At 55.0% G+C, this 15,387-nt stretch overlaps 3 protein-coding genes across 8 annotated transcripts in view; 2 read left to right on the top strand and 1 right to left on the bottom strand.

Annotated features, from left to right (window-relative positions):
* The window catches only part of CELF5 (CUGBP Elav-like family member 5), a 29,602-nt gene extending 23,695 nt beyond the window's left edge, over positions 1 to 5,907 (top strand). For 3 of the 4 annotated variants that reach the window (XM_065658927.1, XM_065658926.1, XM_065658924.1), the window contains 7 exons: positions 1,999 to 2,143; positions 2,560 to 2,706; positions 3,142 to 3,204; positions 3,283 to 3,366; positions 3,733 to 3,876; positions 3,963 to 4,127; positions 4,635 to 5,907. In XM_065658927.1, coding sequence (XP_065514999.1) covers positions 1,999 to 2,143; positions 2,560 to 2,706; positions 3,142 to 3,204; positions 3,283 to 3,366; positions 3,733 to 3,876; positions 3,963 to 4,090 — 711 coding nt within the window. In that variant the 3' untranslated portion in view covers positions 4,091 to 4,127; positions 4,635 to 5,907. The remainder of the gene's footprint in view (positions 1 to 1,998; positions 2,144 to 2,559; positions 2,707 to 3,141; positions 3,205 to 3,282; positions 3,367 to 3,732; positions 3,877 to 3,962; positions 4,128 to 4,634) is intronic. The other variant, XM_065658925.1, reaches the window with a different exon arrangement.
* Positions 5,908 to 7,247: 1,340 nt separating this feature from the next.
* On the bottom strand, positions 7,248 to 13,055 carry HSD11B1L (hydroxysteroid 11-beta dehydrogenase 1 like). Of its 3 annotated transcripts, none has more exons than XM_065699771.1 (8): positions 12,916 to 13,051; positions 10,805 to 10,983; positions 10,373 to 10,503; positions 9,682 to 9,793; positions 9,346 to 9,437; positions 8,931 to 9,024; positions 8,012 to 8,177; positions 7,248 to 7,777 (listed from the first exon to the last, which is right to left on the bottom strand). In XM_065699771.1, the coding sequence occupies exons 2-8, from the start codon at positions 10,887 to 10,889 to the stop codon at positions 7,606 to 7,608; spliced, it is 852 nt and encodes a 283-aa protein (XP_065555843.1). In that variant the 5' UTR covers positions 10,890 to 10,983; positions 12,916 to 13,051; the 3' UTR covers positions 7,248 to 7,605. The 3 variants fall into 3 exon arrangements, with proteins under 3 accessions (XP_065555843.1, XP_065555846.1, XP_065555845.1); XM_065699774.1 differs by lacking the exon at positions 12,916 to 13,051 and adding an exon at positions 12,568 to 12,588; XM_065699773.1 differs by lacking the exons at positions 7,248 to 7,777; positions 8,012 to 8,177 and adding an exon at positions 8,201 to 8,371 and having other exon boundaries at positions 12,916 to 13,055.
* Positions 13,056 to 13,133: 78 nt separating this feature from the next.
* MICOS13 (mitochondrial contact site and cristae organizing system subunit 13) lies at positions 13,134 to 15,366 on the top strand. The gene is made up of 4 exons (XM_065699775.1): positions 13,134 to 13,181; positions 14,050 to 14,206; positions 14,590 to 14,641; positions 15,165 to 15,366. The coding sequence occupies exons 1-4, from the start codon at positions 13,153 to 13,155 to the stop codon at positions 15,260 to 15,262; spliced, it is 336 nt and encodes a 111-aa protein (XP_065555847.1). The 5' UTR covers positions 13,134 to 13,152; the 3' UTR covers positions 15,263 to 15,366.
* The last annotated feature ends 21 nt before the right edge of the window (positions 15,367 to 15,387 follow it).

The following is a 15,387-nucleotide window of genomic DNA, read 5'->3' as shown; positions in this document are numbered from 1 at the left end:
TTCCTGAAAGCAGTTGTCCAGGGAAGGCAAACGGAGCTGTTCTTGCCGTACACATGGACACCTCCTTCACCTTCTGTGTCCCCCCCTCCCACCTCCACGGCAGGGAAGGAATCGTTTCTCAGTTGTTGGCTGTTTTCCTCTCAAAGCATCCCCAATGCCATCATAGTGTGTGGAGAGCAGGGAGCAGCAGAGAGCAACACGTGCCTAATGCTCCATTGGTTCCATGGGGAACCAAACCTTGTCCAACGCAGAGCACTCGGTTCTCCTTGTGTAGTGAAGGTGAGAGCAGCTACACCAGGCTCCCGGCAGAAGGGGTTAGAGGGGAGAGCCCTTCCTGACCAGGCACCAGCATGGGCCTTTGGCCAGGACCTTTGGTTTCCACCAGCCCTGTAATGCACAAACAGGCACGAGGGGGTTCGCTGGGAGAGGCGCTGCTGTCCTGGCACGGGGGGAAGGAGGCAGGAGGGGACCGAGCAGTGATGCTCTGGTGGCAGAAGGTACCTTGTGTGTGGTCCAGGATGTGGAAGGATGGAGAGCAGCGATGCTTGGTCTTTAGGTCTTCAGAGGCTCCTGCTGCTGCCAAGAAGCCTGTCAGGCCCAGGCTCTGCTCCTGCTTCTCTGCATCTTCCTTCTCCTCACTTGTGTCTGTAGACGTATTGCTTTGTCCCTGGTCCTTCACTGCCCTTCCTGCTCTGTGGCTTCATCTTGGCTTTCCCCTCGACCCCAGACCCAGTCTCGCACTGGGTTCTCCTCCTTTTCCTCTTCCTTTCCACTGGTTCTGGTCCTCCCCTTTCTGAGGCACAAACCTCACACCTCATTGTTCCTCCTGTGTCATCCCAGTCTTTGCTCTCTTCTGGACAAGAAATCCTGGCTGGTTCCTTCACAACACACTGACAACTTCCTCTCCCTGTTCCTATGGGATCGGGGGCCTCACCAAGGCAAAGCAGCCCCGGTGCCCGGCCTGCGAAGGAGAAGTTCAGAGCTTGGCGCTGGGGTGGTTGGTTTCCACTCGGATGCTTTCCATTTATCTTCACTGCATTTTCCTTTCAAGCCGGAAGCAATCCCAAACTCGGGGGGTTGGGGGGGGGTCTGAAGCTCTTTGGAGCTCTTCAAGTCCGGTATTCCAGGGGCAACCAGGAGCTGATGGAGTTTGGAAGGAAAAGCAGGCGGAGGCGTTTCCAAGTGCTTGCCTCAACTGTTCCTTGCCTTTCCCAAACCAATGAGTCCTAAACCCAACCCACACTTGGTTCACCCCCTTCCCCTTCTGGTTTGTGGTCCATGATGGGCGTTTCATGTAAGTAATGAGAACAGTCTCAGGGTGCCCGTTTGGAGCAGGTCCTGCTCCTGGCACCGAACGGGCCTTGCTGATGGGAAAGGAAATCAAGATTCCTTTAGGGAATAGGAACCTGGTTCCTGCATCCTCCAGAGGGACCATTCCCCTTCCTGAGCTCCCTGTCCCTGCCATTACCACCACGGGGAGCCACCGGGTGGGATGCGTTTGGGGTGGACACGCTCTGGCGTCAGCCCTTTGCTGTCGGAGAAGCCCCTCTCCTCCCGCAGTGATCGGCTTCCGCAGCGAGGGAGCATCTCGGGCTCCAGCCGCAGGGATGCGGGCGCTGCAGTGGGGTCCGTGTGTGCTGCGGGGCACTGGGATGCGGTTGGGGTCAACGTGGGGAAGGCTTTGGGTTCTCCTCCTGCAGCTCCTCAGGGACCCTCAGGCTCTGTTGCCACCCCTCTGAGCATCCACCCATGGCCCAGTAGGACCACAAGGACGTTCTCCCTCCTGCAGGCTCTTTCCTCCTCCCTTCCCTCTGCACTGTTCCGGAGCTGCCACCCCGCAGGCAGGGACCGCTCCAGTGGCACAACCGAGCTCCGTGGCTCAAGGGGCAGGGCCTGGGGACGGGGATGAGCTCCATGGGTGTCCCCACGTGGAGCCCAGGTCAGCGCAGGGCCCTGGTGGCTCTGAGCGGGGCTCTCACTGCCTGCCCTGCCTTGCAGCTCATGCAGCAGCAGACCACGGTCCTCTCCACCTCTCACGGCAGTTACCTGGGCCCCGGCGTCGCCTTCTCCCCATGCCACATCCAGCAGATCGGCGCCGTCAGCCTCAACGGGCTCCCCGCGGCCCCCATCGCACCCGCATCAGGTGAGGGGGCTCAGCACGGGGGTCCCAAGCCCCCACGTCCCTCGGGCTGGATGAAGCCGCTCTGGTCCGGCAGCCCCTTGGCCCCAACGCGTTCAGCATCCTTGTGCGCTGCTGCTGTAGCTCTCCCTTTGATGGAGTGAAGAAGGAGCTGCCGGGGTTGCTGTTGTGCACCCTCATCCCCCCCAGCAGGAACAGCCGCAGGGGATGCCTGTTGGGTTGCCCAGGGCTGTAGCACCCAAAACCTGGATTAGAGCCATCCCATCCCCAAGCTGTGCCAGCAGCCAGGACGATCCCCGCTCCTCACCAGTGCCGCCTGTGATGGCTCCGTGTGTCTGTCACCTCCACCTAGAAGGGACGATGGCTTCATGGAAGGAGGGAGCTCAGCTCTCATGGGATGTCCTCTTCTTGCTCTGCAGGGCTCCATTCACCGCCGCTCCTGGGAACAGCAGCCATGCCCGGGCTGGTGGCCCCCATTTCTAATGGATTCACTGGAGTGGTGCCATTCCCAAATGGGCATCCGGCCTTGGAAACCGTTTACACCAACGGCCTCGTGCCGTACTCAGGTACATCAGTAACAGAGCCAGGCTGGGAGAGCTGGGCTGGGGCAGCCTGGGGAGAGAAGGCTCCTGAAGGGGAGACCTGAGAGCAGCTCCAGGGCCTAAAGGGGCCACAGGAAACCTGGAGAGGGGCTCGGGACAGGGGCCTGTAGGGACAGGCCAAGGGGAATGGCTTGAACCTGCCCGAGGGGAGACTGAGCTGAGCTCTTAGGCACAAGCTCTTCCCTGGGAGGGTGCTGAGGCGCTGGCACAGGGTGCCCAGAGGAGCTGTGGCTGCCCCATCCCTGGCAGTGCTCAAGGCCAGGTTGGACACAGGGGCTTGGAGCAAGCTGCTCCAGGGGAAGGGGTCCCTGCCCGGGGCAGGGGCTGGAGCTGGATGAGCTTTAAGGCCCCTTCCAACCCAACCCATTCCATGGTTCTGTGTTTCCGTGTTCTCTGCAGCCCAGAACCCTTCGGTAGCAGAGGCCCTGCACCCGGCCTTCACAGGAGTCCAGCAGTACGCAGGTACCGGCCTCCCTTGCCCCCCTCAGGCCCTTGCCTGGTGGAGCAGATCCTCAGGTGAAGGCTTTGTTGTGTCTCCAGCCGTGTACCCGACCACCACCGTCACCCCCATTGCCCAGAGCATCCCTCAGCCACCTCCGGTCCTGCAGCAGCAGCAGCGAGAGGGTGAGTGAGGCCCAGGGTGGGGACATGTGTGCGGGGGGGGGGGGGGGTAGCACAAACCACAGACCCAGCACTAAGCTTTATCCACTCTAATCCTGGAGCTGGGTCATGGAACCAGCCCTGTCTCTGTAGAGGGAAGGGCTCAGAGGATGCTTGCGATGCAAAACCTTCCTGAGCTGGATGCTGCCGAGCACCAAGGGGTTGGAGAGCATGGGGACACCCAACTTGGGACTTCATGGCTGTGGGCAGGGCTGTGAGAGGCAGTGCTGGGGTTCTCCTCCAGTGCTGTGCTCTTGAGTTGAGTCTTTCCCTATGGGGGGGGTTCTCTGTTTTGTCCCTCCCTGTTGCCCCCCCGCCCCACGCCTGCAGGTCCTGAAGGCTGCAACCTCTTCATCTACCATCTCCCTCAGGAGTTTGGAGACAATGAGTTGATGCAGATGTTCCTGCCCTTTGGCAACATCATCTCCTCCAAGGTGTTCATGGATCGTGCCACCAACCAGAGCAAGTGTTTTGGTGAGTGCTGATGCCACCGAGGATGAGGAGGACCCTCATGGCACCCGCAATGCTGTCACTGTCCCCACGTCTGTCCTGTCCCGCAGGCTTTGTCAGCTTTGACAACCCATCCAGTGCCCAGACTGCGATCCAGGCCATGAACGGCTTCCAGATCGGCATGAAACGCTTGAAGGTCCAGTTAAAACGACCCAAGGATGCCACCCATCCCTACTGACGGCAGCGAGCACGCAGGAGGCACTTCTGCAGCACAGGTAACGCTGTGTAAAGCACCCTTGTGGTGTAGCATCAACCCAGTGCTGGGGGCAGCGAGGTCCTGCTGCTCCCTGTAGAGCTGAATGTGGCAACCCAGAAGCTGCCCGTGGGGCTGGTCGAGGCCATCAAGGCTCGGTGGGAGCAGGATGGGTCCAGACGAGGTGTCCGTGGTCCTAATGATGCTTTAGCCTCCTCTCTGACTGCTCCCAAAAGCACTGATCTTCCCCAAAAGGTTTTAAACCCCAGTGGTTTTGTTTCATTGCACACGTGCCCTGAGGCTGCAGAAGATGCTTTCCAGGGTAAGAAGGGACGATCCTGTGATTCAGAAGGATCCCAGGAAGGCAAAGAGAAGGCGAGACCCTATGGGGGCCATCAAAGGCTGCTCCGGAGCGGAGCTGCTCCCTCCTGGGCCCCTCTGCTTGGGGTCACCTCATTCCATGGTTAAGCCTGAGCTTTGCCTCAGTGTCCTCCTAATGTCCCCATTCCCTCTTTCCCTTTCTCTTCAGGTGAAGGGAAAAGTCCAGAGGAAGAATTTCTGCTTCAGGTTGCTTTACAGAGAGGCCAGTAACTTTCTCAACTCTTTTGCCACCAGCCCCTTTCCCTCCTCTGCTCCCACCTCCCCGTCCTCCTCCCCAAACCTTTGCCATTAAAGAGAAGGCTCAAAGTCTGCCCAGCAGGAAGATTCTTGCCACGACGGACTCGCACATTTGCTGCTCCCGTGGTGCAGAGCAAAGGGACCAGAAACCCGGCAGCCCCGGGGGGACGCGAAGCTTTTCCTCTCGGGGTGGGCCTGGAGAACATGGACCAAGCGTCCCTCATCCCTCCTGCCCCGTCTCCCGGCCCCTTTCCCAGAGAAATAGAAATATATATATATACAGCCTCTATTTTTGATGAAAGTGGCTCACAGGACCAAACTTTTCCATTCAGAGACTGACTCCTTGCGCGAGGGATTGGAAGTTCAGGGCTTGCCTTTGCGGGGGTCTCCTCCGCCAGCGCTGCTCCTCCTTTGGGAGGCTGTTTGGATGGACATGGAGCGGGAATGTCTCTGCTCGGCTGTAGCAAGAAGCAAGGAGGAAGAGAACTACATACCTCGGGGATTAGGGCACTGCTGCTCGGCTTGAGTCGCTCATCCACCGACCTTAGCACCAGCCTGGTTAGAGGATCTCAAGAGCTCTGACCTTTCCAAGGGCTGCTGCAGACAAAGCTCCTGGGATTTGGTGCCAAAGCCTTTCCCGATGCTCCTGGGCTAGGCTGCGAGCACAGGAACACAGGCCCTTGTCCTGCAGGAACTGCGCTGCCTCTGCACGATGTGGTCGTGGCTCTCTTGAGCAAGGCAAGAGGAGACAGGGACAGAATCCCACCCGCTGCCTCCCTGTGCGGATGGAACCGGGACAGTTCCCATTCCAGGCGCCCCAGGACAGTTTTTCCACGTGGATTTAGCCAGAGGCTTCTCCTCTCGCACCTTCCCGAGCAGCCACCCGGGCTGTTCCCATCCTGGTTTCTCCCTCCAGGGACAGATCCCATGTTCGCTTCCATAGAAACAGCGACATCCACGGACACTCCAGCACGGACCAACAGCTTGGAGCTGGACTGACCACCCCTGGGGAAGAGGGGTGTCACAATGGACAAGGCCCAACCCTGGACCAACTTCAACCACTCTCGTTCTGTTTCGACCAAACTAAGGAAAGGAAAAACCAACAATCCCAACCTTGGGAATGATTAGCTTCACTATTCTAGTTTGATAAGGTACTGAGAACATTCCTCTGTGTGTGTGTGTGTGTGCGTGCGTGCGTCTGCGTTCAGGGGGTGGGCTGTGGGGCGGGGGGGAGAAGGGGCGATGCTTGATGCTGAAGTGCGCTACGGGGACATCAGAGACCCTCGAGTCATCCCCTTCCAGCTGCCCTTGTGTTTGTGGCACTGTTTGGACCTTCACCTCTCCCTCGAGAGCTGAGTGGGGCCGTGCGAGGCTCCTGTTCCTCTAGTCCATGTTTACTGATTGTAAATACCATTTTTATACTTAACATCTATTCCGGACGTGATTTGTACAATGGACTTTATTTCTGCTACAAGGGATTTCCTGAGGTTTAAACTGAATCTAATTTTGAACAAAAGAAAAAAAGAAAAAAAAAGGAAAAAAAAAATAAAAATTACACACACACACAGAAAAAAAAAAAAAAAAAAAAAGGACCAACAAGTGCAAAAGTGGGGAATAAAAAGGACGTTTTTGGGCCATCCCGGGCCAAGCGGCTTTCAAAGAGCGTTTCTTCCCTCGCAGTTACTGGTGGGACTGGACGATGTTGCGCTAAAGCTTCGTCAGTGTCAAATTCCTTAACTCTGGTCAAAAAAAGATCTTAAATTTATTTAATAAAAGTTTTACTTGGTAAAGAACGTCCTGGTCGAGCTGCTCTGAGCTGGGGCTGCCGTGGGAGACACTCAGCAAAGCCCTGCAGGGAGGGAAACGCGTTCGCATTCCAAAGCCTTTCATAGGGGATGGATCGTGGAATCCCAGCCTGGTTTGGGTTGAAGGAACCTTAAAGCTCCTCCAGCTCCAACCCCTGCCATGGGCAGGGACCCCTTCCACTGGAGCAGCTTGCTCCAAGCCCCTGTGTCCAACCTGGCCTTGAGCACTGCCAGGGATGGGGCAGCCACAGCTTTGCTGTCCACCAGCCTCACAGGGAAGAACTTCTTCCTTAGCTCCATACTCTACTTTAGGCCTGGGCTTAAGCAGTATTTAGCTATTCCAATCAATTCCAACACTGTTAACCTGTTCCTACACAATATTCAGTTTTCAAAGCTCCTTAAAGTTCCTTCAGGATTAAGGAGCAACACCATAACCATCCTCTCAGGCACTGAGGAGTTCATGGAGGAGCTTCTATCCAGCCCCAGCCCAGGAGGATTCAAGCAAAACCTGCTTTTTCTTAGCTGCCATGACACGTATTCCTAGGAATAATGTGTTAGGGAAGAATTCCCTCTGTGTTCTTTCTCCAGTGCAGGAATCATGAACGCATCTTGGCATTTACAGCAAGGAAGAGCTGATTTAACAAGAGCAAACATCTACCCCAGGGCCTGTGCTCAGAGGCCAGGTCCCAGCCTGGAAGCACCAACATGTGACACCGACACCCATAGAAAAAATAGTTTAATTAAAATCGACATGAAAATTCTATTTCTAAGAAACAAGAAGTTTCACAGAATCCACAAACCAAGAAGTGGTGGAGGAGGATGGCCCAGGAATGCCCAGACATTCCAGGACCTGCTGTAAAACCGAGGTTAAAGCTGGAGGTGGTAAAACCAGAGATGAGGTGAGGCTGAAGGAGGAGAGATGGTGGAGGACTAAGATGGAGTGAACTGGGAGAAACATGTGGCCGAGGTAGGATTAGAGGGAGCCCAGGGAGAGTCTTACAGAAAGAGCTAATGGTACTTTGCCACCACCAGGGCAGGAATGGGATTTGAAGGGATGGGAGAGGAGCCTGGGCCTCCCTAAGGACTGTAGAAGCTCTGTAGAATGGGGTCACAGGGGAAGAGCACCCCAAGGCAGCACACGAGGTGCAGCCAGGCTGGGTAGAAAACCTCCCTCACACGCATGGCTCCCCCCCGGATGATGGCGAGCGCCGCATCGGGAGCAGGAGAAGCAGGAAGAGACACCTTCCCCCTGGAAGCAAACAGCCACAGCATCACCCCAAGCCAGGCAGCCCATGGCAGGGGGTGTGCCTGTGCACACTGACCCCCCAGCGTTCTAGATGTTCATATTGAGGTGGACACAGAACCCCCAAGATGCACCCAACAGATGAGCTCATCCCATTACACATCCAAATGGATGCTCATCCCACCATAAAGCGGCTGTGGTGCAGGTTTTGCTCCATCCCAGCCTCCTCCCCACACATACCTGGTGCTCTCCAAGGCCGATTCAGTGTTGATCAGGCCCAGGATGCAGAGTGTGACTGAGATGTTCTTCTTCTGCATGGAGAGCTCATGGCGCAGCGAGCTGAAGAATCCATCCAGGGCAAACTTGGTGGCAGAGTAAGAAGTGGTGAAGGGAGTGGGGATTTTCCCTGGAAAGGAAAGCATGGAAAACACCAGGAGACTGGCTGGAAAGCGGATGGTGCCATGGAGGGGGAATCTGGATCATCCTGCATCATCGACCCATGTTTCGTTTGGGTGAGTTTCCCTCTGTTTCTAGTCACAAATAGGCACTGAGGCTATTCCAGCCGGTTGTGGGAGCACATCCCAGCACAGGAGCCACCTCCTGGAGAAAGGGAGGAATTGTCTTTTAACTTACCCACTAGCCATGTCCACGCTGGGCTAAAAAGCCCCGTGTGCTGCTCTGCTGCAGCCTTCCCTCCCCATGACATGCAAACACATGGACCATGACACCAGGGCACGTCAGGGCACAGGGCAGGGACAAGCCTGAAGCTCTGTATGGTGATGCAACTCCCTGGAGTGCGCACTGAAGCCTTTCTCCTGCTTTTCCATCCCAAACAGGCAGTGCAGCTACTCAGCAGCCTCCTGATGGCCAAAGCCAGAAGGTTTTAGAGGAGGAAGATGACAGAAACACTGGAGGGATGGGCCTGGCTGTGAGGAGCAGGAGCCAAGGAAGCAGATCTGGGCACAAGGTGAATAAAGAGCAATGCTCCTTCGCCACACAAAGAAGGTCTCCAGAAAACAAGAGCAGCCACTGTCCTGTTTGCTGCTATAAAATGCACAGCTTGAAAAGGGGTTGAGGGGTTGAAGGACACAGAGAAACACAATGTGTTGGGAACCACCATGTCCACAAGACCAATGGTATGGCAGTTAAAGCCACCAACCTGTGAGGGAAGAAACAACCACCAGAGAGCCTTGATTCTTCTCCAGGGTGGGCAGAGCTGCTGTTGCGAGTGCCACATAACTGAAGAAATTCACCTGGAATGGGGAAAGCAGACATGGAAGAAGCAGGAGGGTTTGGAGGGAAGGTCAGCATGAGCCAGAAGCAGCTTTCATCAATCACTGGGCTAACGGGAGATAAGAAGGACAGAAGGAAGGAGAGAAATGAAGTTCTTCCAGACATTTCTGCACACACACATACAACACTGGAGCAAACCAGTAACGAAGCCTTGAAACACCAATGAAAGAAAAGGTTTGTTCTCAACCATTGCCACAGACTTGAATTTGCCTTTGAGCTTCCCAAAGCCATCCCAGGAGAAGCCAGACTCCAGGTGAGCTCTTCCTGCTGGGAAACCTCACCTGCATGAGCCAGCGGGTGTACTCCACATCTCCATCCCACATCTGGAAACGGGTCATGCCAATGTGGTTCAGCACCAGGTAATCCAGGCCCCCTGTGGACAGGGGAAGCACTCAAAGCAAGGAGCCAGTCCCAACCAGTCCTTTTGCCACACTCTTCTCCTCCAGCATGAAAAGCAGCTAAAAGACAGTTACACCCAGGCTGGAACTCCCAACCCCACACCCTCCAGTCCTGAGCATCCCTCCCGGTGAGGAACATGGGGAAACTGAAGCAGGAAGCTCGTATAGGAATGAGAACTGTCTGTATATTGGAAGCCAAAGAGACGCCCAGCTGCTTACCCAGCTTCTGGACAGCAAACTGAACCACCTTTTCAGGCTCTAAAGGGTTTGACATATCTGCAGGGATATAAAATATTTTCTTCGCTCCAAGTGTCAGGCACTTCTCCATCACCTTGAAGAAGAACACACAGCCAACGGTTAAACATCATGGACTGAGAGTGGGGAGAACAGGAGTAAGGACACTCGAAGGCACTGCGGTTTCCCCATCCTACAGAGTCAGTGAGAGTCAATTCTGAACAGAAACACACTTTAAATCTAGCTCTATTCAGCCCACTGAGAGCTCATTTGGCACCCAGACTTTGTTTAACCAGACAGTTAACTCTTAGCAGGATGCAGATTCACTCTACTTTGGAAAAGGATCAAGATTCACCTGAAAAAGAGAGTCTTCTTCAGGAGAACTCTGCTGGAATAAGGGTTAGGCTTTACATTAAGTTCTTTTTCTGCCAAAACACCTAGCAAGGCTCTAGCAGTGTTCATCTTTCATAGCTCCTTTGCTGAGGATGTGAGGATGCCCAGTAATGACACACAGTTTAGCTATTTGCTGAAACACTACCAGTAACTAAGCTGGTTTTGTTCAACAGCAGCTCTGAAGGAGAATCTGCCCCGCTGACAACTGCTTTGTTGGTGTTGGTGGGGTCTTCTGGTACAAGTGCACATCTCTTTGTCTTCCCTCCTAGAAGGAAGTTCTTACCTTCTGCAGCACAGCTTCCCTCCTAGCAGTCAAAACTATTTCAGCACCAAATCTGGCATAATGATATGCCATCTGCTCTCCAATGCCAGCACTGGCTCCAGTCAGGAGGACACGGGCACCAGACAACGTCTCTTGTGTATGGGAAAGAGAATAAGAGAGAGAGAAGTGAAGGAAGCAACTATTGGCAGAGCATTAAGGCAGAAGGGTGTAAGTGGCAAAGTACAGGTCATTCCCCCCGCCAAACAGATAGCAGGATCCCTTAGAAATGCTGTTAGAACATTTTGTCTCCCTCTTTGTTTCAAGTTTCTCTTTATTTCTGGGAATGAAGCTCCCAGCTCTGGTAAGACTCCGGGCAGGAATGAGACCACCGGTCAGGGTTTCTCTCCTGTGACTTCCATTCCAGTTTGGAATGATCCCCCCTGCTGAGCCTACCTGGCCTAAAGGAATCTTTCCAGAAGACAGCGAGGAACCCAATTACGAACGCCGTAGCACAAAGCACTTTTCCAACGGGCTTCATATCCCTCCACGTTGTGAAGAGCAAAGTGAAGCCTTGAAGCTGAGCACTCCAGCCCGAATACTGCAATCTCCTTCCTTTGAGGCTGGAAGCCAACCTGCAGGAGGCATGGAAAGACCTTTTGTGTCCTGCATAGCAGAGGGGAGCTGGGAAGAACTGCGAGTCCACTGGGAGCCACCTTTGTCAGGAATGGAAGGCAGTGAGGACAGGGACAATCAGCACTTTGATAAGAAGCTGCAAAGCTGCTGTTTCCCTGTGGAAGGAAGGGAACACCAGTCCTGGGAATGGCTCACATGTGCCCAAGAAAGGGCAGGGCTTGGCTGTGCCATGCAGTGCAACTCCCTGTCCAGAGGGAGCAACCCTGGGGAGACTGAAACCTGCTTTTGTATGAGAGGAGGGATCCAAAGAGGGCAGGAAGCAGAAGAGCTCCCCAAATCATCTCATTGATCTTCCTGCCTTGCTCAATGAGTCTTTCCTCAGCTTCCACTTGCTCCAGGACAGCTGCTTGTGCCATTCAGTGTGTCTTAAATGAACTGGACTGGGGGAATTACCCTGAAAACCATAAAATCATAGCACGGTTTGGGTTGGAAAGGACCTTAAGGTCACCCAGTTCCAATGCCCTGCATGGGCAAGGACACCACACACTAAACCATGTCATAGAATCATAGAATAGTTTGGGTTGGAAAGGACCTTAAGATCATCCAGTTCCAACCCCCCTGCCATGGGCAGGGACATCTCACACTAAACCAGGTCACCCAGGGCTTTATCCAACCTGGCCTTGAACACTGCCAGGGATGGAGCACTCACAACCTCCCTGGGCAACCCATTCCAGTGCCTCACCACCCTAACAGGAAAGAATTTCCTCCTTATATCCAATCTAAACTTCCCCTGCTTCAGTTTTAACCCGTTACCCCTTGTCCTGTCACTACAGTCCCTGATGAAGAGTCCCTCCCCAGCATCCCTATAGGCCCCAGCATCCAAGATACAGTCATAGAACAGTTAGGGTTGAAAAATGCCTGTCGCCGGTGCAACACTGCACTTGTGGAGCCAGCACCAGGTCCTCATTTCGACCATGAGCTGAAAGTCTAAGTTCACAGTCAAAGCCTTCACTATTCTGCATTGCTGCATTCAGGTTCTCATAGCTACATTTGATGTAAAAACACATCCAATCTGAACAGTAAAATGTAATAAAAACCCAGTAAAATGAATAAATGATCCCCTCTTGTCCAAAAGAACGTTACCTGCAGCTGCCTCCGAGACTTTACAACAGAGAGCAAATGGAGCTGACAAATCACACCCAGATGTGCTCTGCCATGCTTTGAGGATCATCCACGCTTGCGTTACACAGCGGTGGACGAGGCAGGGGGGCAGGTGAGGGGTTTCCACCTGGATTTGTCCCACCAAAGGCACAACCAGACCTTGAGTCGGGACCAAAACCTCCCGACACCACCAGCATCCCCTTCCCAAGCAGAGCACCATAAACCAGGCTGGCTCTTTGCGAGGGCTGATGTCTTCACACACCTTTTAGTCGCCAGAATGCAGTGAATAGAGGAGGTTTTGCACAGCTCTGGGGGGGGGGTTCTGCAAACCTCACTTGTTCTGCACGCAGTTAAGGTTGTTTGGGGGCAGCAAAGCAGGATACGGCCAATGCTGAGTGAGGGAATGGGATTCCCGGTCTTACCCAGGGTACAGAGGGGAGCGTGGCCTGGAGAAGATAAACAGGGAACAAACAGGGAACAAACAGGGAACAAACAGGGACAAGCGTGAAGCTGAACAACTGAGAGGTTCTAATACAGATCTTGACGCTTAAGGTACAGGCAGAACGTGATTTGAGAGCGCACGGTTCCTATTTCCATCCATTCCCGTTTCTGTCCGCCCTCGTTCCGTGCCCCGTCAGCAGCGGGGGCCGCCGCACCCCAAACCACCTCCTGTTCGCTTCAAGGGGCACAAAGCACCGCACGCGGCCTGCTCTGAGCCTGCGGCCATTGCTTCAGGATTAAGCCTGGAGACCCAGCGCCGATGGCCGTACCTCGGGGTAACCGGCGCTCCTCACTCCGCAGCACAGGGGCCAAGCGGCGCTGCACGACAGGAAGCGGCGGGGCTGAGGCAGCGCGATGCCCGCTCCCGACATGTCGCGACAGAGCCCGACCCCCCCCCCCACCCCACCGCGGCCCCGCCCCGTTTCCATGGCGCCACGCAGGGAGGGCGGGGCCTCCCGTGCCACGTGACCAGTTCCCTCCGCCCCCCCCCCCCCGCCGCCGCCGTCATGGCCGCCAGGCTCGTCCCCGTCCTCAAGTGAGTCCCCGCTCCCCGCGGAGCCCCGGGCTGGGGGTTCCTGTCCCCCCCCCGAGCCCCGGGCCTCGCAGCGCCCCGCGGCCGCCGCTCACCGCGCCCGGAGGCTTTCCCCGGGGCTGTGTCCAGGCGCCCGGCTCGGCCTTGCAGCGCCCTTGACCCCGTGTGGCGCCGCGGCCTCCGCCGGCAGCGGCTCCGCGAGTGTCCGGTGGGTTCGGCAGCGCTTGGCTGCGAGGGAGCAGCCGCGGAGCGCAGGGACCGGGGAAGGGGGAGAACGGGGGGGGGTGGATGGAGAACGGGGAAAGCCCCTTTCCCCAAACGCTCGTGAGTGCATGGGTTTGAGTGCTGGCTCTCTCTTGCCTCTCTCAGTGGCTCTGTGTGGTTTATATATATACATGTGCTGTAGCAGCCTTCCGGTGCCTAAAAGGGCTCCAGGCAACCTGGAGAGGGGATTTGGACAGGGGCCTGTAGGCACAGGCCAAGGGGAATGGCTTGAACCTGCCCGAGGGGAGACTGAGCTGAGCTCTTAGGCAGAAGCTCTTCCCTGTGAGGGTGCTGAGGCGCTGGCACAGGGTGCCCAGAGAAGCTGTGGCTGCCCCATCCCTGGCAGTGCTCAAGGCCAGGTTGGACACAGGGGCTTGGAGCTGCTCCAGTGGAAGGGGTCCCTGCCCGGGGCAGGGGTTGGAGCTGGAGGAGCTTTAAGGTCCTTTCCAACCCAAGCCATGTGTTCTGTGAAGACAGCAAGTATCACTTGATACTCCACTGGAGTATTGGTGACCTTCAGATTTATCAATAACCTCCCTTTGGTGGCCATTGAGAGATGCTTTTATTGTTACAGCAGGGACTGAATTTCTGCTTTGGATCCCTCCAGGTTTGTCATCAAAGGAGGCCTGGCTGGGGGTGCTGTGTACGTGGCGTACGACCAGGGGCTGCTGGGCAGTGGCACGCAAGGTGCTGAAGCCTTCAGGAAGGCTCAAGCAGCGCTGCCTCCAGCCATCCAGGAGTGGATAAGTTACACGGGCTGGGAGGTAAGGGCTGTGCAACCACACAACCACGTCCTCAGAATGAGGGGGAGAGAACACTGGGGTAATACTGCAGTCCCAGTGATGCCGGTGGGGATTTTGCTGTTGAAGCATTGGAAATGTTTTGGTGAGGACTGAAATGGAAGGAGGATGAGACTTGAAATGGAGGGGAGAGACAAGGAGACAGCCACAGAGATGGGTTTTCAATGCCTTTTGCCCTGGATTGTAATGGGGAAGGAGCAGCTTTAAGCCTCTTGTCTGATCCCATTTGGGACTCATGGAGAGTAAGCACCCGAGTGTCTTTGAGACCTGAGGTCAAGGTGATGTGGATCCTGTTATAAGGGAAACCCCTTGAGTGCTGATGTTTTCTCTCTCTTCTCTCTTTCTAGCTCCCACCCATTCCAAAACTTGAGTTTTCCCCTTCCGATTCCTGGAATAAAGGTAAAATAACTTCTCACCCTACTGTGAAAGGAGTAAGGGCCAAGAGGGATATAACTTACACCAGTCGTGTTTCAATACTGTGCTATATGGAACGGTGGGGAAGGAGGCGATAGATGTTCTAGCCTGCTGGAAGGAGCACTGGGACTAAGGAAGCTCCAGGTTTTGTTACTGACACACTGAGTGACTTTGGACTTGATTTCATGTAATTGTGAGGGAACGTGGTCCACAAATACTGCGACATGTCCAATGTCACCCATGGCAGGGCTGGAAATACAATGAAACTTAGCTCAGTCCTTTGGTTCTGTCCCTTACACAGGTCCTAAATTGGGATTTCCCTGTGTCCCCAAGTGCTACTGAGCAATAAAACCTAACCCAAGAATCATTCAGGCCTCAGTGTGCTTGAAAGCTTCTGAGCTGGAGCTAGATCTTGCTGTGTTTAAAGAGATCTCCAATGCTAGAATAACGTTAGGAAATGTGGCCGGAAGGATGCTCTGGGGATAACTGTGCTCTGCTCTCCCTGCAGGAGTACGGATGGTGATGTCTGCCTTGTCCGTGGCTCCCACCAGGGCCTGTGAATACACTGCAGAAGGCTGGAAGTACGTGAAGGACCTTGTCAAATAGCGTCCCCATTCTCCAGGGTTGTGATTCTCTCCATCCCATGTTGGCTGTGGGATGAGGCCGAGTCCAGCCCTTGGGAGGGCTGCAATAAAAGACTTTGGAATTTCCATTTGTATCTGGGTTGGTTC

Source organism: Lathamus discolor, chromosome 21 (genome assembly GCF_037157495.1).
Source record: "Lathamus discolor isolate bLatDis1 chromosome 21, bLatDis1.hap1, whole genome shotgun sequence".
Classification (NCBI taxonomy): domain Eukaryota; kingdom Metazoa; phylum Chordata; class Aves; order Psittaciformes; family Psittacidae; genus Lathamus; species Lathamus discolor.
The sequence above is the reverse complement of the archived record's forward strand: the minus strand, read 5'-3'. Positions and strand labels throughout refer to the sequence as shown.